Source organism: Dothidotthia symphoricarpi (assembly GCF_010015815.1).
Source record: "Dothidotthia symphoricarpi CBS 119687 unplaced genomic scaffold P153scaffold_10, whole genome shotgun sequence".
Lineage (NCBI taxonomy): Eukaryota > Fungi > Ascomycota > Dothideomycetes > Pleosporales > Dothidotthiaceae > Dothidotthia > Dothidotthia symphoricarpi.
Genome location: NW_022985017.1, coordinates 321,043 through 347,645, shown reverse-complemented (window position 1 = coordinate 347,645; position 26,603 = coordinate 321,043). Strand labels below are relative to the sequence as shown.

Sequence of the window (26,603 nt, the reverse complement as noted above, 5' to 3'; positions counted from 1 at the left end):
TGAAAGGCCTGACGTTAGAAAAGAAAGTGGAGATGCGGCTGCTTTTCGGTCCTCCTTCCCCTTTCCAGTCGGTATAGTGTAGCCAATCAGGCATGTTCTGGAGTTTTTTCCGAAAGAGAAAAAAGGCGCTGTTTGCGGCGCGGTATGATACCTGCATCTGCGTCCTCGTCTATCTTCCGAGAAACCTTCCTTCTATGGTGTAAGATGCTGCTGTCCGCTAACCAATGGATGGCAGACGTTCTGTGAAAATTTCATGGTCCTGTAAGCCGAGAGTACGCGCAGAATCGTCTGGAACGCGGGATATCCGCGAACGCCCGGAAAGACATAGGGTAACTGCGATGGTATCTAATTGCGGCTGAAAAATGGCATGGCTAGAAAGTGGGTACACGTTACGCGAGGTCCCAAGTTTCTAGACGTCTTCACAGATCTCAAATCAGTTTTTGGAATTCTCACATGTCCAAAATCTTATAGTCGAGGCCATGTGGTTGTGTAAGACTTGGAAAGTGGGGATTTGTTTAAAAGGACCACAACGGCCAAAGCACAATCTAACCCATTTCAGGCAGCATACTATCTACTTGTGACATGACCGTGTTATCCAAGATCATAGTTTAACCATGAAAGCTTAAATTCATGCCAATGCTGCAGATGCGGCTTAGCTTCCTTGTACAGGGGGGTAACTAGCGTAACGTTAAATACTAACATCTTCATCCCTACTGTCTACTAACTATCCATTTCCGAAGATAGAACAAAACCGCGCCAAGCAACCATATCGCTACTAACAGGGCCGCTTGTACTGGGGCGAAGACGGCGCCTCTGATTACCACGAAACCACTGATAAGGGCGAACAAGATAGGTATTAGGATGAAGGGCTTGACAGGACGGTTTAGGTCAGGTTCCCTGTAGCGAAGAATGATGGCTCCGAGGACGGTGAGAAAGAAAAACGCGTACTCTGCGAGACCATTGAGAGTAAGTAAGATGCGCATGTTTCCCATCAAGATGTAGACCGCGGACAGGACGGTGTTGAGTACCAACGCATTACTGGGCGTGATTAGCATCCAACGTACTTGGTATGGTGCGGTTGACTCACATGGGAGATTCGCCTTTGTCCATTGCTTCGTCTGCAGCTTCTTCGCCTTCTATTCCTGCCTTGGTCACCTTCAAGGTCCCGATTTGACCTACAGTTCCCAGCACACGTGGAAACCAATTTTTGTTGCTCGCTGCGACGGTCATCCGGCCAGCGACGAAGGAGTTGCCCAGCGCGGAGCCGGCAATGACGAGACAGATAAGGGCTGTGGCAAAGTAGGCAGCGCCTTTGCCGAGAAAATGGGCCACTGCAGTCTGTAAACAGTCAGTTTCAACCGCACTCCGGAACAACATAGATATAACTTACCACGGCGGCGGCGTCTGTCGTTGAAACAATTTTCCATGGAAGTAGCACATAGTAGACCGTGTTCGCAGCAATGTAGCAGATGATGATGGTCGGGATGGCTGTGTTGATAGACAAAGGAAGTTGCTTGACAACATTGCGGAGTTCAGATGAGATATAATTTGCCTATCATGCCTGTTAGTGTGGACTGTTCATATGCTATCAATCAGTCATACCTTGTCCCATCCTGAATACGCCCATAGCGCTCCATACAGTGCTGTAGAGTAGTAACCAAGCGACTCCCATGTCGTCACTTTACTCCAGTCAAGCCGACTCCCATCGGGTAGAACAGTGTCTCTAGATGTGAACCAATTGCTTTTATGCCAATCACCACCTCCGTAATCTTTACTCTTTCCCGCGAAGATGAAGACTGCAACCAACCCAGCGACGATCAGCAGGAGAATAGTGAGCAGCTTGATGGCAACAAAAAACCCAGACAACCTCGTACTAGTCTTTGTACTGATCGAGTTCAACGTCGTGACAGATACCAAGACAAGCAAGGAAAGCAGCTTGTGTGTCATTGGCGGCTCAGGCTCATTAATGCCCATACTCGAATAGATCGACTCCACAAACACAATGCTCAGGATCGCAAGCGTAGCCGGCATTGTGGCAACGATCCAAGACCACGCAGCCATGTAGCCCCATACTTCCCCATACATGTGGGACAGATAGGGTTGAATGCCACCCTCGCCAGGAAATGCGGTACCCAGCTCGGCCATCGTGAGCGCACCAGTCCATGCTAGAATTCCGCCCACGAGCCAGATGAGTAAAGCAGCACCTGGAGATGGTACATTTGCGTCTATTGATCCTGGGGATGAGAAAACGCCAGAACCGATGACTATGCTGATGAGGAGGGCAAAGCCATCGATTGCGCCAAGGTTTCGCGCAAACCCTCTTGGTTCTGCGCGAGCATTTTCCTCTCTTGCAGATGACTCAGTCGCATCCGGCTGCAGAAGAGGCGCTGTCTCTGATGAAGCCATCGTTGTTGTCAATGATAAATTCGAGATGTATGAGGCTGCAAGTTGATGGTGAACGGGATCACCCACCGATCCAATGACGTGCTCGAAGATCACGTGGTCCGAGCTATCCCGGCTCTCCCCGTTGTCCCGACAGAATCGCTCTAGAGCTCGCACACTAACAGCCTAGAATGGGACTGAGCTACTGTCAAACTCCAGTCAAAGCTGTTCTCCACCCACCAAATATTTATTATACATAAACCTACTGACTCCCACCTGTCAGTACTCCGGCTGCATATGCACCACATTCAGGTAGCCTTCCCATGCCTGTCGAGGCTCGATTAAAATTCCAATAGAAGGGCCGGACCACAGACTAACTCATGCACATGCACCAATGAGGGGAGTTCTTGGCCTGCTGCAGTCAACGCCGTAGGCAAATTCCTTCCATCATGCAAGTGGATTACGCGGCTATAGTCTAGCACTTGTCATTACATGCCGAGTTAGCTCACTGGACATGACAATTACCTCACCTTGTGCAAACTATCAACGGCAGACGCACGAAATCGACCCAGCCCAAGCCCAAGCCCAAGTCCAAGCCCCAAGCGCGACTTGAGCCGCGGAGCCCTGAATCTCTCAAGCTCACCGCCTGACGATTGTTTCCTCTACCTGCTAATTACAAACGCCCAACGGTTGTGTGCCAAACCAAGGTCACACTATGAAAGAGCTGGGCGAAATTTCTTGTCAGCATCGATGATGGTGAGGAAGAGGAGTTCGGACCGCCTTGCGGAGCATACACGTAGCAGATCGTCATTCGCAGAGCCCGAAATGGTACATTGTAACATTGCGGACAGCCTGAAGTGCGAGGTCCCTGGAGAAGCTATGAAAAGGGTCGATCATGACACGGAATTGCGAGGGCGTCAAGCTCCAGCAGGATTTTAGGCACATCGATGCAGCACACGGATCAACCCCAAGAAGCCCAAAGGATCTAGGGTTGCAGGAACCGGCGAGTTGCTTTTTCACATGTCCTCCTACGATACCCGATTGAGACAGGATGAGGCAATTTCATGTTTTATTGATCACGACGCTGCGACTGCGAGAGTTGGAACACAATGGACAAGGAATTGGTGACTTTGGAAGTTATAATTACCTCAACCACGAGACACCGCTACTTGAATAAGCAACTCCTCCGGAACCTCTTACGACATGGCTTGATACTCGTATGACCTGACTGCAGCTCTGCAGATGAGGCGGAAGCCAACGTCACACAATGCACGAAAAAGTCCATCAGTGCCATTCTTTTTGAGCTGTTTACCAGTACCCACGGAGGAATTTTGCCAACTCAAACAGAAGCACAAATGGCGGCGTCGAGGACTGCAGGAGAAGAGTCCCTCGTAGAAATTCGACGTGTCTACTGGTGACTGCTACTTTTCAACCCAGAAGCTACAGTCTCGAGGTTCAAGACCTATTTGTTCTTAATCCATTCCCCCGTAGGTCGATCACCACCCCTGTAAGCCTCGCATCATCGTTTTTGGATATGATCTTCACCGATCCACTGAAGGATGAGAGCAACCACTCAGACCTCAAAACACGCCCAAAAGATGATCATAGCAAAAGCCAAAAGCAGAGCCCTCCAGGTTACCCTTTGTCCGAAAAAATTGACTAGGTAGGTAGCAGAGGAAACCCTACTATGGAAGTCTCAGCGCTGTGTTGGGAAGCACAGAAGATAATACTATTAAATTGTCAAAGATGTACAGCTCGGTGATCCTGTAGAATCAGATACACGACCCATCGCCATTATGGCTTGTACATGCCAGGCCATCAATGTGCTCGCTGGCATCCTGTGTAATGAATATCCTGCAGTAAACAACATAGTAGTAGACCTAGTATTTGGACAAATTAGGCACGCAATTCTATTCCACAATATAGTTCCACCAGTGTAGAAACAACTCAAACTGCTCTTTGGAATATTTACCTCTAGCAGTGGTTGCGTGCTATATAATATCTCAAAGCCAGCACAATATTAGATGAGAATGACTAGAAGAAGTGATATCTTGCGACTGTCTCTAGACCGTTTGCTTCTAAGTGGAAGAGGTTCGAAAGCCCGGCTCTTGAGCAAACCTCAGATAGACAACACGGCCTCCAGCTCAGTCCATGAGATAATTAAGAACGTCAAGAAAGCAGGAGTGTACGAAGTGCTCAATAGACCCAACCTCTAGACCAAGAAGCAAGCAGGCAAGCCTAGGTCAGATTTATCTAGCGGGTTATGGTGCGTTATGTTTCGTGAGTAGATATGCGTTCGATAAACATTGAACAGACATATCACTTATTTTCACATCAGTGTGACTTAAGGTCAAACCAACACTTGCAGTATTTTTGCATGTATCGTGAACGGCAAATATGAGAAGCGATAAGTGCACATAAGCACAGCTCATTGAATACACTACCAAACAACCCCCCAAAACGACCACCCAATGAAACAAATGCTAACAATGCAAACCCCGCACACAACAACGCCAACCAAAACTCCCCAAAGTCCAAAAGCCCAACCCCCCCTACCTAACAGGGAGTTGATTCTGCCACTCGGGATCAACCTTACTTTGCTTGAAGAAACTCTTCCCCCTCAGCCACTGCCGATAAGCCTTATACCTCTTCGCAGTCCCATCGTCATCCTCAACATCCAGCGGATTATCCTTGACCTGGAGGAACTCCTCAAACTCTTCAATGTCCTCCTCCGCGGTTTGGAACTTGCCGTTGCCGAGCGTAGTGTATGATTGCAGCGCTGGCGCGACGCCGACGCCGTCGAGGAACGAGGTTTCGAGGTGCGGGTGGGGGTTGTGCGGATATGGGTATGAGTATGAAGGTGCGTGGGAAAAGGGTGTGCTGACGGAGTGGGAAGTTGTGGGGCGTGCTTGGGATTGGAAGGAGTAGAGGGAGTTGATGTCGGTGTCGAGACGGGGAAGGTCGGTGGGCGCGAGGCGCACGCCTTCGTCATCTGGGTTTGTGGATATATGGGGGCTGCCTTCAGTTGTGCATAGGTACTCGTAGAATTCCGTCGCAACGGGGTCGTCCGCACTTGGCACCTCCGTACCCACGACGAGGGGTAGGATGAGAGGGTGCTCTATGTAGCGCGTGTACTCTTCTTCTTCTGCAAGAGAGACTGAAGGGTTGATGCTGTTTTCGTAGAATTGAACCAATGTCCACTGGTTGATGAGAGCTTTGTCGGCAGGCTTGAACCCATTGTTCAAGGTTGAAGACAGACCCGCCGAAGTCGATGTCGAATTTGCTAGCGAGTACATCGAATTGTATGATTCTGGTGTGGAAGACGGCATGTATGTCTCGAAATGAGGGTCCCGAAGAATCGAGTGTTTGACAGGCGAGTGGACTTCAGGAATGCCGAGATGTGCATAGTGTCGTCGCTGAGCCATCATGTTGCTCAAGCGCGCGTCAGTCTCGTTTGATGGATCGAGGATAGTGACGCCTTTCCGGGGCGCCTTCTCTTTCTTTGAAATTTTGCGTTGCACTTCATGTTCATGCGCTTTCTTGCGCGGCACAAACGGCGACCTGTTCTCTTCACGTGATGGAAACACATTGTCTCTCCAATCTCGTCCAGGACGTGGAGGGTTAGACAGCCGGAAAGCAAAGACCTTGAGGAACGAAGAGATGGCCAGTGGTCTGTAGTACTCAAGCCAGTAATCATCATGAGCACTTATCCCCACATCAAGCGATGCTATTTGTACCCTAGATGGCATTGTCGCAGGTGGAAGTGTGCGTTCCCGGAGATGTGCGGCGGTGTACCATTGGTTATAATCTCGACGAGGCTTTTCGAGCAACGAACGCGGATCAGCGTGATGCAGGTAATAGTCTGTTGTCAGTTCCCACAACATCGGCTGAGTCGGATCGAAGATATAGTTGCCAAGGAATAGATTATAGGCTTCTTGACGCTGAGAATCCAGAAACGAGTTGTGGTAATATCGTTTGAAGCTTTCCATCATATCGCGCGAACTGCTTTGCCACTGATTGATCTTCCGATAGGTCGCCATGGTGTTCACAAGGTGGGACCCACCGTATTGGATTGCTATAGCATCTCCATGGCCATGAAACATGTGTGTGAACATCTCAACACAGTCCGAGTCGTATTCAACAGTATTCCCCGAAATGACGCCAAGAGCTTGTAATTGACGACCCAACGCCCTTTTCCCTATCACAAACTGAGCAGCATTTGTTCGGTCCAGACAGTCGATACAGTTGGTCCGCGCTACCCCGTTTTGTACTTGCGGCGTATTGAACTCCTCGTCGCCGTTCTGGAAGAACCCGGTTTTCTGCAGGACCTTCTCAGCGAGGCGCTCCAAGGTGCCAATTACGTCTTGTCCTCTCGTCTTGGCCGCTCTGGACATGTCGAAGGCCTCATATATTATCTTCTTGTCCTGGGGTAGGGACTGATTAAGGTAGTCGATGCAGTTCTTGTATTCGTGAAGCAACTTCGACTCCCTTTCCGTGCGTTCTCGTGCTTTGATCAAGTTGAGCACGTAGAGAGGTGCGCCATACCGCTCGAATAGGTTATCAAAGTGAATCGCTGCAGCGCTGTAGAAGGGATCAACAAGGCTCAAGTCGATGTCCGGCTTTGGTGAGACACCGGTATTGTCTTGTGTCCAGTACACTGGGATACTCCCACGATGCTGAATGTAGGATGTATATGTGGGGTTTGAGTACAGACGCGGTCCTGCTGCGTGGAAGGATGTCGTGAGTGCCTCCGACACAATCTGCTCGCTTTCTACGTCGTTGGCGACGTACCCTTCATCGTTTGTTCCACGCTTCAGAAACCGGGCCCCTGCAAAGTGTCTGGATCGCCTAGCTAATATCGTGATGAATATCTTGCGACCCAGAACATCGAGAGAGGCCTGATCGATATAACCATGTATAGTGGGCTGGCACCAGTCGTAGACATTCTTCAATACAGTGCGAGCAGGGTCCAGAAGATGATTGTTCCAGACAAACATATCTTGGAAATCCCTGTCAGCATTTCCGATTCCTTCGTTGAGAGCTGTTCGTTCGTGGATAATATTCTGTTGGAGACTTCGCGTGATGTTGTAAGAATAGCTGTAGTAAAATCCTCGCGTTAGATCCATATTGCTCAAGATAGCAAGCAACCGCGTTTCGTCCGGGTTGCGGTCTTTCTGAAAGCGTGAAATCGGACCAGTCGTAAGAGGAACCACCTCTGTGCCGTCCACTTGGTAGATATAGTGACCGCCCAACATCGCTACTTGCGATCGCTTCGATATTAAGATCATATAGTATGCATCCGTGAATCTGACGAAGCCCAGCAAACCCCAGAAACCAAGCTTGAGCTTCATGCCTCCGTGCGCTTTGTTACCATCATCGATAGTCAAAAGCAGCTGATTCATCTCTCGCACGTTGTACAAGATATCGTCTTCGAAGATATTCAAAACTCCTGGTGGCGCTGTACGATCAATCTTGAGGACTCGGTACTGTTTGTCCATGATATCGGAACCAATAATATAATAGCGCGAATGCGTCTCATAGAGCGAAAACTTGTGCATTCGCTTGATTCCGCTTTCGCCAACCTTCTCATACGTGACACCTTTGATTTTGTGCACAGTAGCTGGACTCGTTGACCTCTGGAAGGATACGCCAATAGTCGGATCGTCTTCTTCGCCGCCAAATTTGATCGATTCTGTATCGCCTCGAGACATTCTGGGCACCCGTTCCAGGTCAGCCTCTGGCTTGAAGTTGCTGATTGGACTACCATTTTGAGGTGCTATTCGTGGACTTCCTGTTGCAACTGGCTCTCTTTCGAATCCATCCGCCTTCTCTCGCACACTTTCTTGTGATGTTGTTGCTCTGGACGCGACTGAGCTAGTCCTCTCCCTGTGATCTGGTCTCGACCTTGAGCGTTCCATCTCTTCAGATTTGCCAGATCAAAATGTATCGAGCGGCCGCTTTGTGTATTAGTGCATATCATGTGGGCATGTTTGCGCTTCGACAACAGAGTAAAATGGCGACAGTGTGATCAACAGGAGTTAACAAAAGTCTGCAGCCCGAAATCAAGACGTTCTGGTTAGCCGTTACGTCTGAGCGAACGACTCAAGTAAAAGCGAGCCGTTGCGACAAAGTGGCAGTGTTGCTGTGAGAGAGCAAGACTGCCTTTCCTGAGGTGCAAAGGTCTTGGCGGCCGTCATAGCGCATCACCACGTGTCTGGGTACCAACAAGTAACATCTACGAATCTCTATGCTCATTTCATTCCTACAACATGAACTCAAACTTCTTCTGCGTTCTCCTCGTAGTAGCGCCCTCCTCAAGAGGAACACTCGCATAATCTCCTCCACCCTTGTCTTCTCTCATTTTTCTGTTCTCCCTGATCAGAACCCACCTCAGCACTGCTGCAAGAACACCGGCTGACAACATGAATGCCGCACAGATGCCCATGCCACGAACATACCATGGTCCATCTTCCTTTGGAAAAATGCTCGTCCCAACCAGAGGCCCCATCTGCCCAATGATGTTCAGAATCGCCATCCCAGTTCCTTTCTGGCTATCACTCTCTTGGTTGTTGATCGTCCAGGTAATGATGATGGTGATTACTGAGAAGAAGCCCGCAATGGCGGGGTAGAGCGCCATGTAGCGGACCATTGTGTTAGGAAGTTCGTAGTAGCCGGAGATTGCGATGATAGTGTAGCCAAGGGTCGCAAGTAGGGAGTGCAGCATGATGAACGTCGAGCGAGACTGTAGACGATCTGAATAGTACGCCGTTGCGAGGACTACGACAAACGCGAACAGATAGGGAGGTGCCGAAAGACCTTGCGCTGTGATTGATTCATATCCCATGTCGCGAATTATTGTTGGCAGAAACACGGGCATTGAGCTGAATGCGACGTTGCAGCTGAAGAACATGAAAGCAGTGAGGTAGCACTTGGGGTCCTTCAACGTCTGGAGAACTTCGCGGAAGTTGACTTTGCTCTTCCCTTTTCCAGCATGTTTCTCATCAAAGTGTTCCTCTTCCTCATCTTCTTTCTCTTGTCTCAACCTCAACACAGCAACTCTCCTTTGCCGTGGCGTCAACCATTTCACGACACCTGGACCATCTGGCACAAAATCCCACGCCCACACCGCCACAAGTACGCTAGGGAAGCCCTCGAGCAAGAACAGAAGTCTCCAAGGACTCAAGGGGCTGTGCTTGCCGACTTTGGTAATAAGCCAAGCTAGAGCTCCTGCAAAGGATGCCGAGAGTGGGCTTGCGGAGATGAACAGACCGGTCCTAAAGGCCAACTCATGCCGTCTGAAGAAGAACGAGAGGTAAAAAGGCACGCCGGGTCCAAAAGCAGCCTCGCCAATGCCGAGAAGTGCTCGCAGCACGAGGAGGAAGCCGAATGAAGTCGACAACGCTTGAAGCGACGCAACTATACCCCAGGATAGGATACAAATAGAGATGTAGATATGGGGCGGTACTATACGGTACCTAAAAACAATCAGCAAAACCCACACAAGAAGACATAAATACTTACATGAGCGTCATCCACTCAAACGCAATATACGTGATATAAAAAGCCCAAAGCAGCCACTCATACTGATTGGAGCTCAATTTCAAATCATCAGCCAACCCAGCTATGCGAGCATTTCCTATATCTGCCAGACTTCGTCAGTCGATATCCCGAACCCCCTCCCATGACAACCCACATATCCACCATGCGTACCCTCCTGTGCACACCACACCAAGTGACGAAATCACTCACTCGACCGATCCAGGAAGCTCAAGCAATACAGTAGCGCCATAAACAGCACCAGCCTCCTATCCAGTTTCCGCAAAACCTGCTTGTCTTCATCTGGAGTATACAGCTCAAAGCTTTGCACCGAGTCCACGGAACCGCGCCGTTGCCTCGGTATAAGGTCCTCATCTTCATCGTCTCTAGATGTATCGAGGGTATTCGAAGCAAGCGGTCGCAATTCGTAGGATTTCGGCTCGCTAGTCTCGGGTAGGCTGTTCGAGGAATTCGACGAGCGCGGCGACGGCGTGAACTTCGGGGAGCTGCCGTCTGTACTGTTCGATGCTGACTCGCGGCGCGACGAGGAGGGAGGCATTGTGTCGATTGGCTGCAGAGCTCCAATGGATTGTGTTTTTGCAAGAGGTTGCTGATGGTGGTTACATTAAGAAGCCTGGCAACGCGATTGAACGCGACAATGAAAGAGATTGGAATTGTGCATGTTGGAGAGGTTCCACATCTCATGACGCGGCTTGACATCCATGCACGCTACCCCAGATTTATCCAACGTTGGAGGATCCGCTGGGATAAATTGTGTTCACAACATCAACATCATCAAGGGACTTAGCCAAGTTTCAACGAGCGTTTGAAAACATGGCTTGAATTGTCTCATCTTGTATATAGTCCTCTTGTATGTTAGTGACCGCCGGGGTACCATTGCACCAAGTAGAAAAAGTCCAGAGGTCTTCTCTACATCCAGAGTTTAGGCTTGGATAAATATTTGGACAAACATAGGATGCAGAGAATACCATGGGGAAAGGTGAAGAGAGAAGACACGGAGCTTCCCAGCGCGACCAACATCATAGGAGCACAGGAGCACAAGAGCCAGATAGCAAGTTCGCACAAGAACAGTCAGGAAGACGTAAACGGGTATATATCTTGAAACTTTTTCCATCCGTCCAACCCCTCCGAAGTATTGATCTATTTCTTGTTGAGCTCCCAGTCCTTGTAGCTCCACTTCTCCGACACGGTGTATTTCCTCTTCTTGCCTTCTCCAATCTGCTTCCTCGGCTCGACCTTGCCGCGGAGGATCATGCTCCTGAATCGGTCTTTGAGCAAGTTGCCTTCTGGTTTGAGGAGACGGAGAGAGTCACGGAGTTCATCGGGAAGAACGACTTCGAGCATGGCGTCGGGGATACTGGGATGTGTTAGTTGGACGTGAAGACATCAATGGAGCAGAGACTTACGGTGCCTTGCCGAGGGTTCTCCTCCTCAATTCCTCCTCCTCGCCATCGTCGTCTGAAAGAGGTTCATTTGCTTTGTCCATCTTGGCTAGGATCTCCTTCGCGGTAGCTCTCGCCTTCTCCTTTTCTGCCACACTCTTGGCCAACTCTTTGATCTTTTGCACTTGCTGGTCCTTGGCTTTGACTTTCGCCTCGTGTGTTGCCAGCCTCTCTGCGTCTTTTCTCCTCTTGATCTTGTTGCGTTGTGCGGGTGTCTTCCTCTCTGGCCTCTTCTTCTTCAGCTCGCTATTTTCGTTGTCACTGAAGCCTTCCCACTCGCTCTCCCATACACTCTCCTCGCCAGAGTCGGACTCGGATTCGACGGCGGCACGCTCCATGCGCTCGGCTTCTTCGCGGGCTTCCTGCAGGCGCTTCTTCTCAGCCTCAACAGCCTTGTCTGCTTCGCGTGTGAGGAGTTCTTGCCAGGCCTGGAAGTCGGGGTTGTATGATTTCCCCGCGGCGGGCTTGCGCACTGCGGGGATGATCTTTCCGTCCCTGGCCATGGAGATGGGCGCGCGCTTCAGTGTGGATGGCTCGACCTTCAACTTTTTCTTCTCGAGGAAAGAAAACTTGGGGTCGTCCTTGACTTCCTGCACGGCCCACGGGTCGTATTCAGCGCTGCCAGTCTGCACGACATCCTTCTGCACCTGCTCGCCTCCATATGCGATGGCCCTCAGCCTGTCGTATTCCTTGCCCGAGACCTTTGCCTTTTTTCTTTTGCCCTCGCTGTCGAGGTCTGCTAGTCGCTTGCGGGAATCGACTGCGGGGACGGCAGAGCGCTGGGCGAGGATCTCGTCGACCTTGAGGGGCTTGTGACGGCGGGCTACTTCTTTCTGGATGTCGGCTGAGCCAATTGTGTCGACGGCGAAGAGCTGATCCGAGGGCTTTTCCGCAACGACACCACTGTGTACTGTCAGTAGGATGTAGAAGTCGTCGCGGGAGAGAGCTATACCCTTGAATTATCTGTTCCCGCACTTCTTTGAGCCCGGATTGGATCTGCGTAACGTCGACATTTTTGCGCCAGGCCTTCTTGCCCTTGCGACTGGGCTGCTTGTACTGTGCCGGTGCTGCTTCTGCGTCAGCCATGTTGTCGTGAATTTCTGGTGTGTCCGAGGTGGAGTTGCGGGCGCAGACTTCACGGGCGCAGAGAAATTGTCCAAAAAAACTGGCGCACAGACCACACGTTTTTCTGCGGAGAGAGGGCAGTTCAAACGGAGCATCAAACGGAACACTCTTCAACGACCACTCACAGACCGAATTTTACACCGCTATGCCTTGCAGGTGACATTAAAATGGCTCCAATCGCGCCCAGCAACCTGAGTTCCAACTGGAAGAAGCTCCAGGCGACCTTGAAGACTTCGACGCCGACCGCATCTCCGAAGCCTAAGAAATCCGACAACGAGACACACCCCCCACTCAAGCGCAAGAGGCCCCAGAAAGCCAATGGAGAACACGCATACGTGTCTCCCAAGTCTGTGAACGGTTCAGCGACAATCACACTACCGAAACCACTTCCGTCAAGAAAACGACAAAAGATGGAAGAGCCCGCCTCTGTTGGGGCTTCAATCAAGCAGCATGACGCCAAAACCCTCTCCACGAGCGCATCTATGCCTTCTCTCCGCCAGACACCCCTCCTGAGCTCCTCGAGGGACGTCGACCAAGCCGTCTCCATCCTCGAACCCCACCCCGACTTCCCCGACGTCGAGAACGAAGGCGTGTCTGAGCTGGCACTGCCCGGCAAATACGTTGCGCTGGATTGCGAAATGGTTGGAATTGGTCCAGAACCCAAGCGCGACTCGGCCTTGGCTCGAGTGTCTCTAGTAAACTATCACGGCCACCAAGTCTACGACTCCTACGTCCAAATCCCTAAGAAGATCGAAGTGACCGACTACCGCACCGCCGTGTCCGGTATCGAGCCCAAGCATCTCCGCCCAGATGTCGCGCGACCCTTTGAAGAAGTACGAAGCGACCTCAAGATCCTCCTCGGAGGGCGCATACTCGTTGGGCACGCTGTAAAGAACGACCTCGACGTGCTAATTCAGAAGCATGACAAGCGCCTCATCCGCGACACCTCCAAGTTCTCGAAGTTCCGAGCGTTGGCCAACATACCAGGACGGACGCCGGGATTAAAGCTCCTGGCAGAGAAACTGCTAGGCGTGGAGATTCAGGTTGGTGCGCATAGCTCTGTTGAGGATGCACGGGCTACTATGGCGCTGTTCAGGCTGGAGAAAGGCGACTTTGAAAAGGAGGTTCGCCAAAAATATGGGCACGTCAGACTCGAAGCTGCTGCGCCCGATGTGGACGTCGACGTCGCCGGAGATGACGAGGTCAAGCCGAAGAACAAGAACAAGAAGAAAAAAAAGAAGAAGAAGAACTGAAAATGAGGCTGGCGAGTTTGGCAAGTTTGGCGTGCTTATGGAACTGCATTGGGTTTCGGGATGGGCATTTGGATACCCGTCAAAACTTCCCGAGTTTGGCAGGTGTTGTAGGCGACATTTTTTTAGTGTACATCAATCTTAAAAAACTTTCACACTTGATCTTGTTTCCCGGTAAACATAGCTGGTCCCAAGAGACAGGATAGCCCAAGAGACACTCGATGCGACCTCACATTGAGCAAAGGAATTGTGTATATTCTCAATGTCTTGTGTTCGCAAGACTATCGTGTCCGGCTCTTTCGGTCTTTGAATTCACCGCGAGCTTACATAGACTATTGCAGTCGCTATTAATGGCAACCAATACGAAGCAGCCTGTCAGAGAGGCGCAACCAACCGCGCAACCAACCTCACAGCCCCGATCTATCCTCAATGTGTCCCCAAATTGCCCTCAAACCATCAAACAAGCGTCACACTCTTCCTTGATCCTTGAAACGCGCTCCCAGACGTCGACACTACAATCCTGAAACCCCAACGCTCATTTCCCGCGTGATGTCAACGCGCGTATATGACCGAGGCTAAACCACCGACACGCAATCGTTCGAGGCCCGCGCTTCTGCAGCAAAAACCAGCCATCTCCCGCGAGCCGTCGAACGCCACGATCCTCGACTCAACCTACCAATACGTCAATGTCTTCGTTAGCGCCGGACGCATCGCAGTCGCCGGGCGACAAAACGGCGCAACGCAAGGTGTTTGTCCCAGGGCAACCTGCTGCGTCGACTCTCCATCACACCATGCCGTCGCTCACCTCCCGCATCGTCGACCTCGCATCCAACCCAGACCACACGCGATGGATGGTCCCGCTACTGCTCGTCGCGGACGCTGCCCTCTGCGGCTTAATAATAGACAAGATCCCGTGTACGTTGCTCGCTCGAGCCCACGGCCGCCGTTCAGCTTCAGCCAGCCACGGACAAGCCACGTTTGCGTCCATCACGTGCTGACATGATTCGCAGACACGGAAATCGACTGGAAGTCGTATATGGAGCAGATTGCTATTTATCTCAAGGGCGAGAGAGACTACAGGAAAATTGAGGGCGCGACGGGCCCCCTGGTCTATCCGGGCGCACATGTTTGGGTCTTCAAACAACTCTACGCGCTTACGGATGGTGGGGACAACGTACTGCTTGCGCAGTATCTGTTTGCGCTTCTGTATCTTATTACGCTGGCAGTCGTCTTTCAGTGCTATCAAAAGGCAAAGGTACGTCGCGCGATGAGATGATAAAAGGAGTGAATTGACGAAAATAGGTCCCGCCGTATGTCTTCCCGCTACTCGTTCTTTCGAAGCGACTACACAGCATATTCATGCTACGCTGCTTCAACGACTGTTTCGCGTTACTGGGCATGTTTTTGGCAATCTTCTGCTACCAACGGAATCAATGGCATCTTGGGAGCTTCTTCTACAGCACTGGGCTTAACATTAAGATGAGCCTGCTGCTGCCGTTGCCTGCGATTGGCCTCATAATGATTCAGAAGTTGGGAGGGAGAGAAGCAATGACACAGGCTATGATCATGCTCCAGGTCTCGGTGCGTGTGCACTACATTTTATTGCTCCCAACTAAGTACTGACTTTTCGCAAGATTCTCTACGGGTACCCCTTCCGCAAACAATCGCTTTCCTACTTCGCCAAAGCCTTCGAACTCAGCAGGGTCTTCCTCTACAAGTGGACTGTGAACTGGCGCTTCGTCCCTAAATCAACCTTTCTCTCGAAACCCTTCGCTATCGGCCTTTTGCTTGCTCACGTCGGCCTGCTGGTCTGGTTTGCGAAGTCGCGCTGGATAAAGCCCTCCAAACGCTCTCCCCGCCAGTTCATCAAGCTCGCTTTCCCGCAAAAAGAACCCAGAGATCAAGACGAAATGGCGCGCAAAGTGACGCCCGACTTCATCATGACAACCATCCTTACTGCAGTCACAATCGGCATGCTCTGCGCGAGATCATTACACTACCAATTTTACGCCTACATCGCGTGGACAACGCCGTTTCTGCTGTGGAAAGCAGGTTTCCACCCCGTGGTCCAATATGCGCTCTGGGGCGCGCAAGAGTGGGCATGGAATGTGTTTCCAAGTACGCCCGTAAGCTCAGCGACTGTGGTCGTTGTGTTGGCCGTTACAGTTTTGGGTGCATGGTGGGGTACCAAAGGGGAATTTGATCGTGCGGAGGCATTTGAAAACGCTATGGCCGACGACAAGGTCGTGTTGGGGTATGATGAGAAAACTACGATGGGGCGCGCAGTTCTTCAATAGTGGCCTCTGTCCGCTCTCATTCCTCGTCCGAGTCCGCAGGCGGCATTTTCCCCACAGTCGACTCCTCTTCATCGCTGTCGGCGATGTATGTTGATTTTTTGGCGAATTCCTTTGGCCTTTTTGTTACGCGTTGATTAGCATGCTGTGCTACCGAAAAAAAGCACACGATACCCCTTTCTGCGTTAAATAGATAATCATTTCACATACCAATACGCCATCTTCCTCCACGCTTTCTCGTCGCGCACCACGTTCACAATCTCTCCATCTAGCTTGTTCTCCCGGTCTGCCATTGCCGCAGTGTCGACAAGCACGTAACTGCCCCGCTTTATCCAAATTGTGGAGCGGAACTTGGCTTCCAGCTCAACGAGGACTTCTGTCCCATCAGGAAGCTCAGCGTTGTACAGGTTCTTGCCCTCTGCTTTCGTGATGCGGGCAAGAGAGTTACTAGGCGGAAGCGTGTCTGGTGGCGTGAGTGTCGAGTCCATCGTCGCGAGGACGTTGCGCTTTGGTCGCGGCATTTTCGGTTTGGAGGGGTGTGCGGGATGATCGTGGTGGTTGTGGTGCGTTTGTCCAGGGGTAGCGGGGCCAAGGTTCGTTTTTAGCGGGGAATGGGAAGGAGCTGCCAGGCGAGCCAAGACGGGCAATTCGTGCCTGCCAGCACGAGCACGCCGTTCAGTGGTTCACTAACTGACTCATTCAGTGTTTCCACAACGGCATGCGGATTGACGTATATCGACCTGGCCATTGGCTCAGTGTCGATTCGTGTGTCAACGTTGAATTATTCAGCAACGAGCCATTGTGATATCAACCTGGGTTCTTTCCATCTCCCAGACCATACTTCAGCCAACCTTTGTGACCATCAGTAGACGCCCTCGTTACTCACAAGATGCGACATCACGGCCTTTTTGATATCCAGCCTGTCTCTGACATTGCCAGTCCGGAGCCCACACTTCAAAAGAGCAAGGGAAAAGCCCCACAGAGGCTCGAAGATGTGGGTGTGCTGCCGGACAGTGGATTTGAGGACGTGCTAGCTGGAAAGTCTCGAAATATGTCTACAGATCCGGTAACCAATTCCTCAGAGCAAGAGCCGCAAGCATGGCCACAAACGCCAAAGACACCAAATGCGCTTGAGATGAGCCGTCCACCCTCTCCTTCAAGAGAAGAAGCCGTTGGGTTGATACGCATGTGGAACGGCGACCCGATGACTAAATGGAGAATTCTATGCTGCTGTTTGATCTACTTTTCGAACGGGCTGAACGATGCTGGTACGTGGGAGCCCCGGGCCTTCTACAACGATTACAGTCACTGACCCCTCTTCAGTTGTTGGTGCTCTTATTCCGTACATGGAAGTGTACTACCAAGCTTCTCACACGATCATGTCATTGGTCTTTGTCGGGAACGCAGCAGGATTCATTCTCGCCGCATTCTTCACCAACGTCATTCTTGGTCGAATCGGAAGAGCAAAGACACTGATCCTAGCTGAACTGATTCAGCTTTCGGCCTACACCATCCTTGTCTGCACACCTCCTTATGCTCTTGTGGTTATCTCGTATGTCATCAGCTCAATCTTCAGTACTTCGCTGACAACGCTAGCTTCTTCCTTCTGGGCTACGGCGCGGCCATGAACCTAGCACTAAACAACGTGTACTGCGCGAACACACACCCTTCCAGTGTTATTCTCGGCGCGTCTCATGGGGCCTACGGCATTGGAGGTATCATCGCACCCATCATCGGAACTGCTATCGTTTCACGAGGCATCCTATGGTCGCGTTTCTACTTCATCACGATAGGACTACGGTTATGTTGCATTGCTTTCGCCGCCTGGGCATTTTGGTCCTATCAAGAAGACTCGCCGCAAACATTGCTGAATGCTATTGAACTCACAGCTAGTCGTCAACCAGCTGATGAAGATTCCGAGTCCAAATCAAAGGATCTGAAGCTTGCATTGAAGAACAAGGTAACCATCTTCGGCGCTTTGTTCATTTTCGCCTATCAAGGGGCAGAAGTGGCCATATCGGGCTGGTTCATTTCGTACTTGATCAATTATCGAGATGGTGACCCAGCAAAGGTCGGTTATGTGACAGCTGGCTTCTGGGTAAGTTGTGGTACCTCTACGTTCTGCAGTTGAGATTCTAATACCAATACAGGGTGGTATTACCGTTGGCCGTTTCGTTCTCACTCATGCTGCGCCTAAGATAGGCGAACGATGGTTCGTTGTCGGTCTCACACTAGGAACCGTGGTCCTCCAGCTCCTGGCCTGGTTGACCCCCAACATCATCGGCAATGCCGTTGCAGTGTGCCTTCTGGGTCTACTGCTTGGTCCTGTTTATCCATGTGCGCAGACGGTTTTCTCACGCTCCATGCCACGCCACATCCAAACGACAGCCATTGGCTTCATTGGTGGTGCGGGAAGCTCTGGAGGGGCTGTAGCCCCGTTTACAACTGGTATTCTTGCTCAGGCTGCTGGTACATGGGTGCTTCACCCTGTTTGCCTTGGGCTTTATGGCGCTATGCTCGCTTGCTGGTTTGCGTTGCCGAAGGTTCACAAGCGAACTGAGTAGATTCGCCAACGAAGTATGGACTCGGTCTTGGGTACGAGTAGGCGCGAGGCCTAACTATGAGCCGATGGGCTTGCTGAGGAGAACATGACGTCATGCGTCGTGATAACGGAGTCCACGCGCGCCGAGCTGTCCATGTCAACATGTAAGACAGCATATATAAATAGTACCCAAGTTTTCCCATATTCCCAGCTCAGCATACCAAGTCATCCTTTCTTAAGAACAGAGTCGATCAACTTCCACCACCACAGCAAACACCCTGAAACCACAATGTCCGCAATCCAAGCCCTCCAAATCCTCAGCATCTCCACCGCCCTCCTAGCCTCCGGCGGCATAGCAAGCCTCTCCCTCTTTGACGTGCCCCTCATGCGCTCCCAACCAGCCTCCCGCTCCCTCCCCATGATACGCTGGCTCTTCAGCCGCGGCTCCCATATCTTCCCCACAGCCGCTTTCATCTCCTCAACCGGCTTCGCCTACCTCGCCTACGCCTCCCTCCCCCCTACAACCCTCACACTCTCAACCCTGCTCCAACACGCTACAAAGGGAAAACCCGCCCTCTACCTCGCCGCCGCAGTCCTCACTATCTCCATTGCGCCATGGTCCACGCGCGTCATGGTCCCTACGAACTTCGAGCTCATCAAGCGGAACGAGGAGTATGGCGGGACGAGGAGCGCTGCGTCGGCGGAGTACCGTGCGCGGAAGGGGTTTGGACTGCGGAATACGGAGGAGTCGGTGGATGGGAAGGAGGATGTTAGTCAGTGGACGGATTTTAGTGGGCCGATGGAGAAGACGCGGAGGGATACGGGGGAGAGGGAAGATAGGGAGGTTGGGGAGTTGTTGGAGAGGTTTGGATGGATGAATGGGGTTAGGGCGGTGTTGATGGGTGTTGGTGGGATTGTGGGGTTGGCTGGGGCGTTGGCTTGAGGATGGTAGGGGGGCTTTGTACTGGGGTGTACTTTCGTTCAGGGGCTGGACTTGGATAGTGTGACAGTGGTCTTTTCAGGCGCCATATGAGGGAGGCTTGTCAACAGTTCACCCGTTGTCTTACAGTACAATCTAGCCGCAGAACCCCGAAGAAACACATAAGCTAAACAATCTAGAGCATACTATACTCTACCTCTCGCAATATCTGCCAGAGGCTCTGTCAAGGCTAGATGAGTGTGATGATAGAAAGAAGGCCTGTTTGTTCTGCTACAATTCCGCGGTACTGCAGTACGTCTTGTTCGTTGAGCTGCTGTTCTTAGTCAAGTGTGAGTACCGAAACTAAGTTGCAGTAAAATTTTGTAACAGTCTGACAACTACATTCAACATCGGAATAGAAGTTGTGTGCCTTAGTTCTTAGAAAACATGCCAAACATGCCGTTGACATTTTATTATTGTGGTGTTGCTGCTTATAGAACCCATCGAGAACACAGCTTATATACTACTTTTACACTTAATAGAGAGTCCGATGTCTCAAGTTTTCCCTTGAGCACGTTGCTTCAGTTTTAACCTGAATTGGTCAGGATTTGGTTACGTTTAGGAAACCAAAACATACCTGAGGAGCGGAGCTTTGGGACAGCTCACGCAACTTGCACTATCTCCCTTTTCCTGGTAAAATGCGTTACAGCATTCATATAAAGCGTCAACCTGCTGCATGTCAGACTCGTTTTGGCAGACATTGCGCGAATAGACAAACCTCTTTTCGACACTTTTCTTCGTTGTAGTTGTTCTTCTGTATGCAGTCTACGTACTTGGCTTAACTGGCTGCATGGGTGTGTTGAGCAGTATCTCGACTTACTTTGAATCGCACATGCTCGTGGGTGACACGGAGGATCGGTCTTGAGGTCTTTTTCCAAATCTCCCTTGGTTGATGGTCAATCGATGTCGCGATAGTGAGAAATCAAGTACATACCATGATGAACCACGTGAACAGGCGCAACGCTCAAGAATTGCTCGATGCACGCTTAACTATTTCTGACAATTGTGATCAGCGGTGATAGCGCAATTCTCGCAGGTGAAGGTGAGGCTGGACCAAAGTAAAGGTGAAATGTGTAGGCCAGGAATGGCCAATGCGTAGGTAGCCCCACTAATCCTCACGCTCTTCCGCTGCAGCAACTCACTTACTCGCTCTTTCTGTTCTCTCGCCTTCTCGCGTTTGCCACCGGTCTAGCAACGAGTTTCTACGCGTCTGCGCGAGTCTGCCATCCTTTTCCCTTACCTGACGTGATTTGCAATTCAACCGCCGGCCAGAATCCACTCAAGCAGCACAACATAAAAGCAACATCTCCGCGCCCACAGTCCGTTTTCCTCTACTCTCACCTGCTTTCCACTCCGATTAACGCTTCCCAGTAGCAGCTCTCGCGCTCGCACACATACAAACCACCTCCACAGCACACAAACCGCCTCGAACAAAGCCAGGATGTCTGACAACGGTTCGCCCAACGTCCAGCAGAAGCCGGAGGATGCGGGTGCGTCCGAACACCTTAACATTAAGGTCACGGACAACAACAACGAGGTGTTTTTCAAGATCAAGCGCAGCACCGCCCTCGGCAAGCTCATGAACGCCTTTTGCGATCGACAGGGAAAGAACATCAACAGTGTGCGATTCCTATTTGACGGCCAGCGCGTGACAGCGCAAGACAACCCAGACACGGTACGTGCGGCGCGGAACCCCCCGCCTAGGTTTTCGGGGGGTTTCGATATCTTGCTCGATGCGTTGCTAACACTACACAGCTCGACATGCAGGACGGCGACACACTCGAAGTGCACCAGGAGCAGATTGGCGGCGCATGGTAGCCAAGTGTGTGACGCTTGGAGCCGTCCCCTCGCCGCACCCGCCATAACGGCAACCCTTAGCATCGACGCTACACTCTCCCACCTCACGGCTACGCGAAACGACGATGAATACCCTTGGTTTTAGCGACGTTGAAGAAGGCATACAGAGGAGGAGTTTCTACTTGTGATATGCACATCTCGGTTTCTGGCGTCAAGGAATCATCAGGCTCGCTTTGGGCGGTGCCGTTTGTGCTTTCATATAGTTTCTCACGGACGCCGTATGCGATTGAATTTCATTTCATACCAATCAACACCTTGCACGAGAAGACTTGCTCTGGTTAGTTGGATATTAATGTGCTGGAAAGTCTTTTGTCTTGTTACAATACCGAGACATCTTGCTGGAAAACGCAGTGAGACAGGATCTACAGCTTTACACCCAACGACACGTATAATTTTTCTACATCATACTGTCGACTCTGCAAACCACAAAGCAATACACACAACCTGATCCAAGCAAGCATCATTGACCCAATAACGCTACATCCCAGCTCCCCCATCCCCAACCCAATATACAAGTCCAAATAATATACACCCACACCCACACCCACACCGCTAATCATCCCAAACAGCCTTCTTCCTCAGCTCCGTAGCCTCCGCCTCCCTCTTCTCCCGCTCCTTCTCCTCCCCCCTCCTCCTCCTCTCCTTCTCCCTAACCGCACGATCAAACTCCTTCTCCTCCTCGCTCCGCTTCGGCGCCCGCACCCCCAGCGCCCCCGCTATCATCCGCCCCGCAACCGCCGTCGTCTTCTCAGGCCGCTTATCCAGCCCGCCGCGCGCCGCACCCGCGTCCCTATCGCGCGACCCCGCGGCGTAGGGCGAGTTGTCCGGGAAGTCGAATGCGGGCGGCGACGCGGGGGTTGGTGGTGGGGGGTCGGGCCCGTCGCTTGCGGTGGGCGAGAGCGCGGTTGCGGACCCGGCGCGCGGCGGGGAGGATTCTCGCTCCGTGTCGGAGCCGGAGTTGTCGTCCCAGCTGTCTGCTACCGGCTTGGATTTTGGCTTGTGTGCGGGCTTTTGGGGCGCGGTGGTGCTGAGCTTGAGGTGCGTGAGGGTGCTTGCTATTTCTGGGGGGTGTTGTTAGCTTTGGGTGAGTTGCTGGGGAGGGGCGTTGGAAGGGTTGGAGATGTGGGATTGGGAGGTGGTGGGGTACCTTCTTCGCTGGGGGTCTTGTCTATGCTCGCCATGTTTAATGTCTTTGTGTGTGGTCGTGTGCGTTTGTTTGTTTGTTGGCAGATAGCTGGGGAGCAGGGGAGCGAGCTGTGAAGCGTGTTTTGCGGGGTTTTACAATGGAGCTTCTTGTTGGGAGCAACGAGAAATGCGGGGAAAGCGAACAGGAGATCTCAATTGATATATATGTCAAACAACAAAGCCTCTCCTTTCCAACAATTTCAGAAAAGGCGCTCGAATGTCTTTTTGTAAGGATTTTTTTTCACGTCTCAGGGGATGGCCTGAGCAGCAGCATCATCATCTATATTTACCCTCGCACTGGCCTGTGACGTGAAACGACTTTGTATGGAGTCGCCGCACGCACACTACACACTACACACGCATATCACGCCGATTCCCTGCAGCAAGTGTGGGGAAGGGTGCGCGTCATGGGTCCGAGGGTCCTGGGCAACGTCAGATCGACTTGTTACTTGTCGTTTTCTTGCTAGGGAGCCGAAGTCCGCCGTGGCTTCTAGACTTCTTGGGTTTGGGGGCTTGGGAAGGAAATTTTGGTAGAGGGTGGAGTTGTGGGGTTTCAATGGGAACGCGGTGGTGGTCTGTGTTGGGGATTGCGTGGTTTTGGTGTTGGTTGGGATGGGGTTAAACAGGTTGCTGGATGTAGATGGGGCATGTGGATAGGGTTGGATATCACCGATGTGTTGAACGGGAGGGGCGTGGGGGCGGTGTGTTTGTTTTGAAGATGGGTTCCCTTATGGGAATACTCACGTCGAATTGCGAGGGTTGAGGTAAGAACAAAGGCCATACAGGTACCTCGGTGCAGACGAATATTGAAGCTGTCGATGTTGAGATCTCTAAGCCTGTTTTACTCGCGACTATGTGAGGAAGTAACTACCAAGTCTCCATCATGTTCCATCGAACAAACTTGCTTGTCCATCGCTGGAGTTTCTTTCGTCTACCAATTTCACGAGTACAGTGCATGGCGAGTTCCCGAGGACAAAAGTTATGAGGGGCACAAGTTCGGTTACTTGGAAGTAGCCGTTCTTCCCTCCCCCGGTTATTTCCAGAACATCCCGACGTCGTAGTTACAAGACTTCCGCAAGCTCACATAAACCACCAACCGACATAGACAATAGACAGATACACTCACAGGGTCGGGTCATCATCGAATTTCAGCGTTGTCGATTGGACCTGAGCCAGGGTTGCGGAACAAACCTACATATCGTCCCATTGCATATACCCAATTCCATATCTTTCAATTCTACCCAGAGTTTGAAGCTCTCCTAATTTATCATGCTCCCCCAACGAACGCGCTGCCTCAGCAGCAAGATCCTCAAAACCCAATCCCTCCATCGCCTACCCCAAGCCGCCTTCTCCACAACATCAAGACGCAACGGCTACGACGACACAATCCAGAACCTGAGAATCGGCGCAAACACACGCGTCATCTTCCAAGGGTTCACCGGCAAACTAGCCACCGCGAATGCAAAAGAGTCGATTGAATGGGGCACGAATGTTGTCGGTGGAGTGAAACCTGGTGGTTCAGGCGAGCATCTGGGGCTGCCTGTCCTGCCGTCTGTGAGAGCAGCCATGGAGCAGTTGAAGCCTGATGTGACGGGGATTTACGTGGCGGCACATCAAGCGGCTGCTGCTATTGAGGAGGCGGTTGAGGCTGAGGTCCCGCTCATTGTTGCGGTCGCGGAGCATATTCCGCTGCATGATATCATGAGGGTGAGTGGGACGAATGCAGAAGGGAATAGAGATGCCATGGTCGCTAATAATGGGATAGATACATTCTATGCTACAATCGCAATCTAAATCGCGACTTGTAGGAGCCAACGCACCTGGCATAATATCTGCGATCGGGCGCTGCAGAGTCGGCTTTCAACCTTTGCCTACTTTCTCTCCCGGTCACATCGGTATTGTGGCTAAATCAGGTACTTTGTCATACGAAACTGTAGGTTCTTTGACAAGATCTGGACTGGGTCAGAGCCTGTGTATTGCTGTGGGCGGCGATGTAATTGCAGGGACGAACTTTGTAGACGCGCTGAAGGTTTTTGAGCAAGACGAAGACACAGAAGCCATCATCCTTGTGGGTGAGGTAGGAGGAACAACAGAAGAAGAAGCAGCGGAATGGATCAAAGACTACAAAAAGCGCGTCAAGAACCCGAAACCTATCGCTGCCGTCGTGGGGGGTTTCCAAGCGGTACCGGGCAAAGTCATGGGCCATGCTGGCGCGTGGACGGGCTTGGGAGAGGGAACCGCAGAGTCAAAGTACAAGGCTCTGGAGAGCGTCGGTGTGACTATGGTCGACCATCCGGCGAAGTTTGGCGGTGTCATGAAGAGTATCCTCGCAAAGTCTGGTCGAGACGTGAGGAAGATAGTAAGTCCTTGACCTAGAATCGACTCTACAACAAAACTGACATGGAGAAAAGGAGCAATCAGCGGCCCAGGCACAGCAACGCCGCTCATACCACACATCACGCTCCTCTCATCGCCCTCTCGCATCCTCCGCTGTATCCACACCTTTCCAGCAAAAGCGCGGCCTCCACCTCACACCAGACCAATCCTCCACCCTCCTCAAAACCTACAATATCGACATAACAGATCCACCCCAATCCCCACCTTCAACACACTACATCGGCATCTCCCCCGCACGCTCCGCCCGCTCGCCATCCATAATCGCCGCCCCAACCGCCAACCCATCCCACCTCCACCACCGCGTCCGCCGCTTCCCCTTCGACTACCGCGCCGGCCCAACACCCGAAGCCATCCGCGCCGCAATCGCCCACCTACAACTCGACGCCCTCCCGCCCAAAGCCGCCGCGCAAACCACCGCGCTAATAAAAAACCTCTGGGCCCTCTACCGCGACAAAGAAGCAATCGACGCACACGTCAGCCTCGCCCTATCCCCCATAGAAGACGCCTTGCACGTCTACAACCCGTACCTCGTCTTCGACGACGCAGCCTTCAAGTCCAACAAGCGCCATGCCGACCTGCACGCTCTACGCGACACATCGCTTATCCCCGCCGTGGAGCTCGAAGCAGAGGAGAGCGGGATAGTGTACCACACACTGCCCTCTCCCGCCTCCTCCCCGCAGCCCAAAAACCTAATCGGCACGCTAGTAAACGGCGCCGGGCTAGCCATGAACGTCAACGACGTCCTCGCCCTGCGCCTCCTGCCCTCCACTACCTCAGCGAATTTCCTCGACACAGGCGGCAAAGCGACGGCCCGCACGATTGCCACATCGTTCAAACTGATCCTGGCGGACCCGCGTGTGAGCGTCGTGTTTGTGAATATCTTCGGTGGGTTGACGCTGGGGGATATGATTGCCGAGGGGATTGTGCTGGCGTTCAGGGAGGTGGGGGTGCGGAAGCCAGTTGTGGTTAGGATTAAGGGGACGAATGAGGTGGAGGGGAGGAGGATATTGAGGGAGGCCGGGCTGCCGATTGAGGCGTTTGATGGGTTTGAGGAGGCGGTGGGGAGGGTGGGGGAACTTGCTGCTGAGGCTGCTGCTGTGGTTGCTGAGGGGGAGGGGGAGTGATGGGGTTGGATGGAATACACTGGATTAGGATGTTGGCTGTGTATAAAGCAGCAACATGGAAGGACAAACACCCCACCATAATCTTTACGTTTCACATCTTTCTCTGCTTGTTCAGGACTGCTTGTAGCCATCTAATTCAATTCAGTTCGGTACAGTCTATACACTTATGTCCTAAATCCTACAACCCAGTCGTGACAACCACATGCGCCTACTCTAGAAGTCTCACACCCAAATGTCCAGCCAACAATATACATCTAGCGCAAATTCTCGACTGTCAAGTATCTTCTTTCCCTCCCCCCTCTCTCCTTCCTCCCTATCTTCATACTTCCACACATACCCAAGCGCCACCACTATCAATCCCTATACATCTAGATAGCCACACTCCCAAGGAAAGGTACATCATGATTGTATGTTGATTTCTGGCTACCTACCTACCTACCTACCTATCTACTATACACGTCCAACCCCC

General features: G+C 51.8%; 13 protein-coding genes across 13 annotated transcripts; 7 read left to right on the top strand and 6 right to left on the bottom strand.

Moving 5' to 3' along the window:
- Positions 1-710: 710 nt before the first annotated feature.
- On the bottom strand, positions 711-2,440 carry P153DRAFT_340050 (amino acid transporter; the record flags this gene model as incomplete). The annotated part of the gene is made up of 4 exons (XM_033665855.1): positions 1,603-2,440; positions 1,391-1,552; positions 1,088-1,338; positions 711-1,038 (listed from the first exon to the last, which is right to left on the bottom strand). Exons 1-4 carry the CDS (start codon positions 2,404-2,406, stop codon positions 711-713), a joined length of 1,545 nt encoding a protein of 514 aa, XP_033523705.1. The 5' UTR covers positions 2,407-2,440.
- A 2,367-nt stretch (positions 2,441-4,807) lies between these two features.
- Positions 4,808-10,592, bottom strand: P153DRAFT_396600 (uncharacterized protein). The gene is made up of 4 exons (XM_033671496.1): positions 10,132-10,592; positions 9,904-10,024; positions 8,649-9,857; positions 4,808-8,241 (listed from the first exon to the last, which is right to left on the bottom strand). The coding sequence occupies exons 1-4, from the start codon at positions 10,475-10,477 to the stop codon at positions 4,935-4,937; spliced, it is 4,983 nt and encodes a 1,660-aa protein (XP_033523704.1). The 5' UTR covers positions 10,478-10,592; the 3' UTR covers positions 4,808-4,934.
- Positions 10,593-10,883: 291 nt separating this feature from the next.
- Positions 10,884-12,504, bottom strand: P153DRAFT_340042 (P60-like protein). Its single transcript, XM_033665854.1, has 3 exons — positions 12,334-12,504; positions 11,346-12,284; positions 10,884-11,296 (listed from the first exon to the last, which is right to left on the bottom strand). Exons 1-3 carry the CDS (start codon positions 12,465-12,467, stop codon positions 11,080-11,082), a joined length of 1,290 nt encoding a protein of 429 aa, XP_033523703.1. The 5' UTR covers positions 12,468-12,504; the 3' UTR covers positions 10,884-11,079.
- A 108-nt stretch (positions 12,505-12,612) lies between these two features.
- On the top strand, positions 12,613-13,988 carry P153DRAFT_366723 (RNA exonuclease 4). Its single transcript, XM_033668113.1, has one exon. It carries the CDS (start codon positions 12,674-12,676, stop codon positions 13,757-13,759), a length of 1,086 nt encoding a protein of 361 aa, XP_033523702.1. The 5' UTR covers positions 12,613-12,673; the 3' UTR covers positions 13,760-13,988.
- Positions 13,869-14,361, top strand: P153DRAFT_17255 (uncharacterized protein). Its single transcript, XM_033662306.1, has one exon. The coding sequence runs from the start codon at positions 13,978-13,980 to the stop codon at positions 14,278-14,280; it is 303 nt and encodes a 100-aa protein (XP_033523701.1). The 5' UTR covers positions 13,869-13,977; the 3' UTR covers positions 14,281-14,361.
- P153DRAFT_366722 (glycosyltransferase family 58 protein) lies at positions 14,158-16,168 on the top strand. Its single transcript, XM_033668112.1, has 4 exons — positions 14,158-14,671; positions 14,767-15,011; positions 15,059-15,337; positions 15,391-16,168. The coding sequence occupies exons 1-4, from the start codon at positions 14,443-14,445 to the stop codon at positions 16,051-16,053; spliced, it is 1,416 nt and encodes a 471-aa protein (XP_033523700.1). The 5' UTR covers positions 14,158-14,442; the 3' UTR covers positions 16,054-16,168.
- Positions 16,070-16,620, bottom strand: P153DRAFT_340032 (nucleic acid-binding protein; the record flags this gene model as incomplete). The annotated part of the gene is made up of 2 exons (XM_033665853.1): positions 16,261-16,620; positions 16,070-16,169 (listed from the first exon to the last, which is right to left on the bottom strand). The coding sequence occupies exons 1-2, from the start codon at positions 16,569-16,571 to the stop codon at positions 16,070-16,072; spliced, it is 411 nt and encodes a 136-aa protein (XP_033523699.1). The 5' UTR covers positions 16,572-16,620.
- A 319-nt stretch (positions 16,621-16,939) lies between these two features.
- P153DRAFT_290752 (MFS general substrate transporter) lies at positions 16,940-18,614 on the top strand (the record flags this gene model as incomplete). The annotated part of the gene is made up of 4 exons (XM_033663726.1): positions 16,940-17,318; positions 17,374-17,602; positions 17,647-18,148; positions 18,201-18,614. 4 exons carry the CDS (start codon positions 16,940-16,942, stop codon positions 18,612-18,614), a joined length of 1,524 nt encoding a protein of 507 aa, XP_033523698.1.
- A 267-nt stretch (positions 18,615-18,881) lies between these two features.
- P153DRAFT_385523 (uncharacterized protein) lies at positions 18,882-19,535 on the top strand (the record flags this gene model as incomplete). The annotated part of the gene is made up of 1 exon (XM_033670435.1): positions 18,882-19,535. One exon carries the CDS (start codon positions 18,882-18,884, stop codon positions 19,533-19,535), a length of 654 nt encoding a protein of 217 aa, XP_033523697.1.
- Positions 19,536-19,902: 367 nt separating this feature from the next.
- Positions 19,903-20,635, bottom strand: P153DRAFT_366718 (DUF1903-domain-containing protein). The gene is made up of 5 exons (XM_033668111.1): positions 20,506-20,635; positions 20,392-20,455; positions 20,290-20,336; positions 20,149-20,240; positions 19,903-20,103 (listed from the first exon to the last, which is right to left on the bottom strand). The coding sequence occupies exons 1-5, from the start codon at positions 20,506-20,508 to the stop codon at positions 20,067-20,069; spliced, it is 243 nt and encodes an 80-aa protein (XP_033523696.1). The 5' UTR covers positions 20,509-20,635; the 3' UTR covers positions 19,903-20,066.
- Positions 20,636-20,752: 117 nt separating this feature from the next.
- On the top strand, positions 20,753-21,884 carry P153DRAFT_366717 (ubiquitin-like protein-like protein SMT3). The gene is made up of 3 exons (XM_033668110.1): positions 20,753-20,890; positions 20,943-21,246; positions 21,327-21,884. The coding sequence occupies exons 2-3, from the start codon at positions 21,013-21,015 to the stop codon at positions 21,387-21,389; spliced, it is 297 nt and encodes a 98-aa protein (XP_033523695.1). The 5' UTR covers positions 20,753-20,890; positions 20,943-21,012; the 3' UTR covers positions 21,390-21,884.
- Positions 21,885-21,980: 96 nt separating this feature from the next.
- On the bottom strand, positions 21,981-22,650 carry P153DRAFT_396592 (uncharacterized protein; the record flags this gene model as incomplete). The annotated part of the gene is made up of 2 exons (XM_033671495.1): positions 22,576-22,650; positions 21,981-22,489 (listed from the first exon to the last, which is right to left on the bottom strand). The coding sequence occupies exons 1-2, from the start codon at positions 22,607-22,609 to the stop codon at positions 21,981-21,983; spliced, it is 543 nt and encodes a 180-aa protein (XP_033523694.1). The 5' UTR covers positions 22,610-22,650.
- Positions 22,651-23,523: 873 nt separating this feature from the next.
- On the top strand, positions 23,524-26,134 carry P153DRAFT_340021 (succinyl-CoA ligase-like protein subunit alpha; the record flags this gene model as incomplete). The annotated part of the gene is made up of 3 exons (XM_033665852.1): positions 23,524-24,320; positions 24,379-24,972; positions 25,025-26,134. Exons 1-3 carry the CDS (start codon positions 23,883-23,885, stop codon positions 26,132-26,134), a joined length of 2,142 nt encoding a protein of 713 aa, XP_033523693.1. The 5' UTR covers positions 23,524-23,882.
- Positions 26,135-26,603: the final 469 nt, after the last annotated feature.

Excerpts from the sequence above, each read along its gene's own strand:
- P153DRAFT_396600 (XM_033671496.1), bottom strand. The coding sequence starts at position 10,477 with ATGCCTCCCTCCTCGTCGCGCCGCGAGTCAGCATCGAACAGTACAGAC. Across the intron at positions 10,025-10,131 it reads GAGCTTCCTGGATCGGTCGA|ATATAGGAAATGCTCGCATA; the intron begins GTGAGTGATTTC and ends GAAGTCTGGCAG. Across the intron at positions 9,858-9,903 it reads TTTGAGTGGATGACGCTCAT|GTACCGTATAGTACCGCCCC; the intron begins GTAAGTATTTAT and ends GATTGTTTTTAG.
- P153DRAFT_340042 (XM_033665854.1), bottom strand. The coding sequence starts at position 12,467 with ATGGCTGACGCAGAAGCAGCACCGGCACAGTACAAGCAGCCCAGTCGC. Across the intron at positions 12,285-12,333 it reads CGGGAACAGATAATTCAAGG|TGGTGTCGTTGCGGAAAAGC; the intron begins GTATAGCTCTCT and ends GACAGTACACAG. Across the intron at positions 11,297-11,345 it reads AGAACCCTCGGCAAGGCACC|TATCCCCGACGCCATGCTCG; the intron begins GTAAGTCTCTGC and ends AACACATCCCAG.
- P153DRAFT_366723 (XM_033668113.1), top strand. The coding sequence starts at position 12,674 with ATGGCTCCAATCGCGCCCAGCAACCTGAGTTCCAACTGGAAGAAGCTC.
- P153DRAFT_17255 (XM_033662306.1), top strand. The coding sequence starts at position 13,978 with ATGCGACCTCACATTGAGCAAAGGAATTGTGTATATTCTCAATGTCTT.
- P153DRAFT_366722 (XM_033668112.1), top strand. The coding sequence starts at position 14,443 with ATGTCTTCGTTAGCGCCGGACGCATCGCAGTCGCCGGGCGACAAAACG. Across the intron at positions 14,672-14,766 it reads AATAATAGACAAGATCCCGT|ACACGGAAATCGACTGGAAG; the intron begins GTACGTTGCTCG and ends CATGATTCGCAG. Across the intron at positions 15,012-15,058 it reads AGTGCTATCAAAAGGCAAAG|GTCCCGCCGTATGTCTTCCC; the intron begins GTACGTCGCGCG and ends TGACGAAAATAG.
- P153DRAFT_366718 (XM_033668111.1), bottom strand. Across the intron at positions 20,337-20,391 it reads ACGAGCATGTGCGATTCAAA|ACTGCATACAGAAGAACAAC; the intron begins GTAAGTCGAGAT and ends CCAAGTACGTAG. Across the intron at positions 20,241-20,289 it reads AAGAAAAGTGTCGAAAAGAG|GTTGACGCTTTATATGAATG; the intron begins GTTTGTCTATTC and ends GACATGCAGCAG.
- P153DRAFT_366717 (XM_033668110.1), top strand. The coding sequence starts at position 21,013 with ATGTCTGACAACGGTTCGCCCAACGTCCAGCAGAAGCCGGAGGATGCG. Across the intron at positions 21,247-21,326 it reads CGCAAGACAACCCAGACACG|CTCGACATGCAGGACGGCGA; the intron begins GTACGTGCGGCG and ends AACACTACACAG.